The sequence below is a fragment of the Austrofundulus limnaeus genome, unplaced genomic scaffold (assembly GCF_001266775.1).
Source record: "Austrofundulus limnaeus strain Quisiro unplaced genomic scaffold, Austrofundulus_limnaeus-1.0 Scaffold7321, whole genome shotgun sequence".
Classification (NCBI taxonomy): Eukaryota; Metazoa; Chordata; class Actinopteri; order Cyprinodontiformes; family Rivulidae; genus Austrofundulus; species Austrofundulus limnaeus.
This window is the reverse complement of record NW_013959723.1, coordinates 1-720: the sequence shown is the minus strand read 5'-3', so window position 1 is coordinate 720 and position 720 is coordinate 1. Positions and strand designations below refer to the sequence as shown.

At 38.3% G+C, this 720-nt stretch overlaps 1 protein-coding gene across 1 annotated transcript; it reads right to left on the bottom strand.

Annotated features, from left to right (window-relative positions):
- Window positions 1–50: 50 nt before the first annotated feature.
- On the bottom strand, window positions 51–604 carry LOC106512481 (tRNA (adenine(58)-N(1))-methyltransferase, mitochondrial; the record flags this gene model as incomplete). Its single annotated transcript, XM_014001089.1, is given in 3 exon segments — window positions 51–157; window positions 251–325; window positions 405–604. Coding segments are annotated over 3 exon segments (310 nt in total), but the record flags the coding sequence as incomplete, so codon positions are not given.
- Between the last annotated feature and the right edge of the window lie 116 nt (window positions 605–720).

The window sequence follows — 720 nt, the reverse complement described above, 5'->3', positions numbered from 1 at the left end:
TGCTAAATGTTTGCAAAAATAAAATGGAAATGAAGAAAAGTCCAATAAAATTAACCTTATGACCTCAGTTTATTTTTCAAATGTTTGGTAATGTGAATAACCAGTGGTGTCCAGGGTTTGTTTTAACTTTCAAATTTCCTTAGTTTCACCAGGAATGCTGGAAAAAAATAATACACATATATATTAGATTTTACAACGAATGTCCAATAATAATATAAAAAATCATACTAAATATGTACCAAGATCTTACCTGTGTGACTATGCTGTTCAGGATGAGGTCTGGCGATGTAGGGAATACTTCTGAAGCTTGGTCCAACATCATCATCTGAAATGGGAACAGACATTTCAGTTGGAATGATTTAAACATCAGGGTCCAGATTATTCATCTTTTTTTTAATCACCACCTTCAGACTCATCTGATGTCTCGTCTTTCTGCCTCAGACTTTCATCCAAGTGTGGGGCTTCTATGGTGCAGTACTCTCCATTTTTCTTCAGGGCGGGGGTCAACACCCAGTCCCGGACCGGAACCTCAATGATTCGTTCGCACAGACATGGGAGTGCAGAGCATCGAAGACCCTCCAACAGATCAACTACCTGTGTGATACTGTGTGAGAGACGGACAGTCAAAGAACAGCTCCTCAGTGAAGCCAAAGTTGCATATGTGTGTGTGTATATACTGTATATATATTTTTGAGCAGTGTATGTATATACAGTATATAC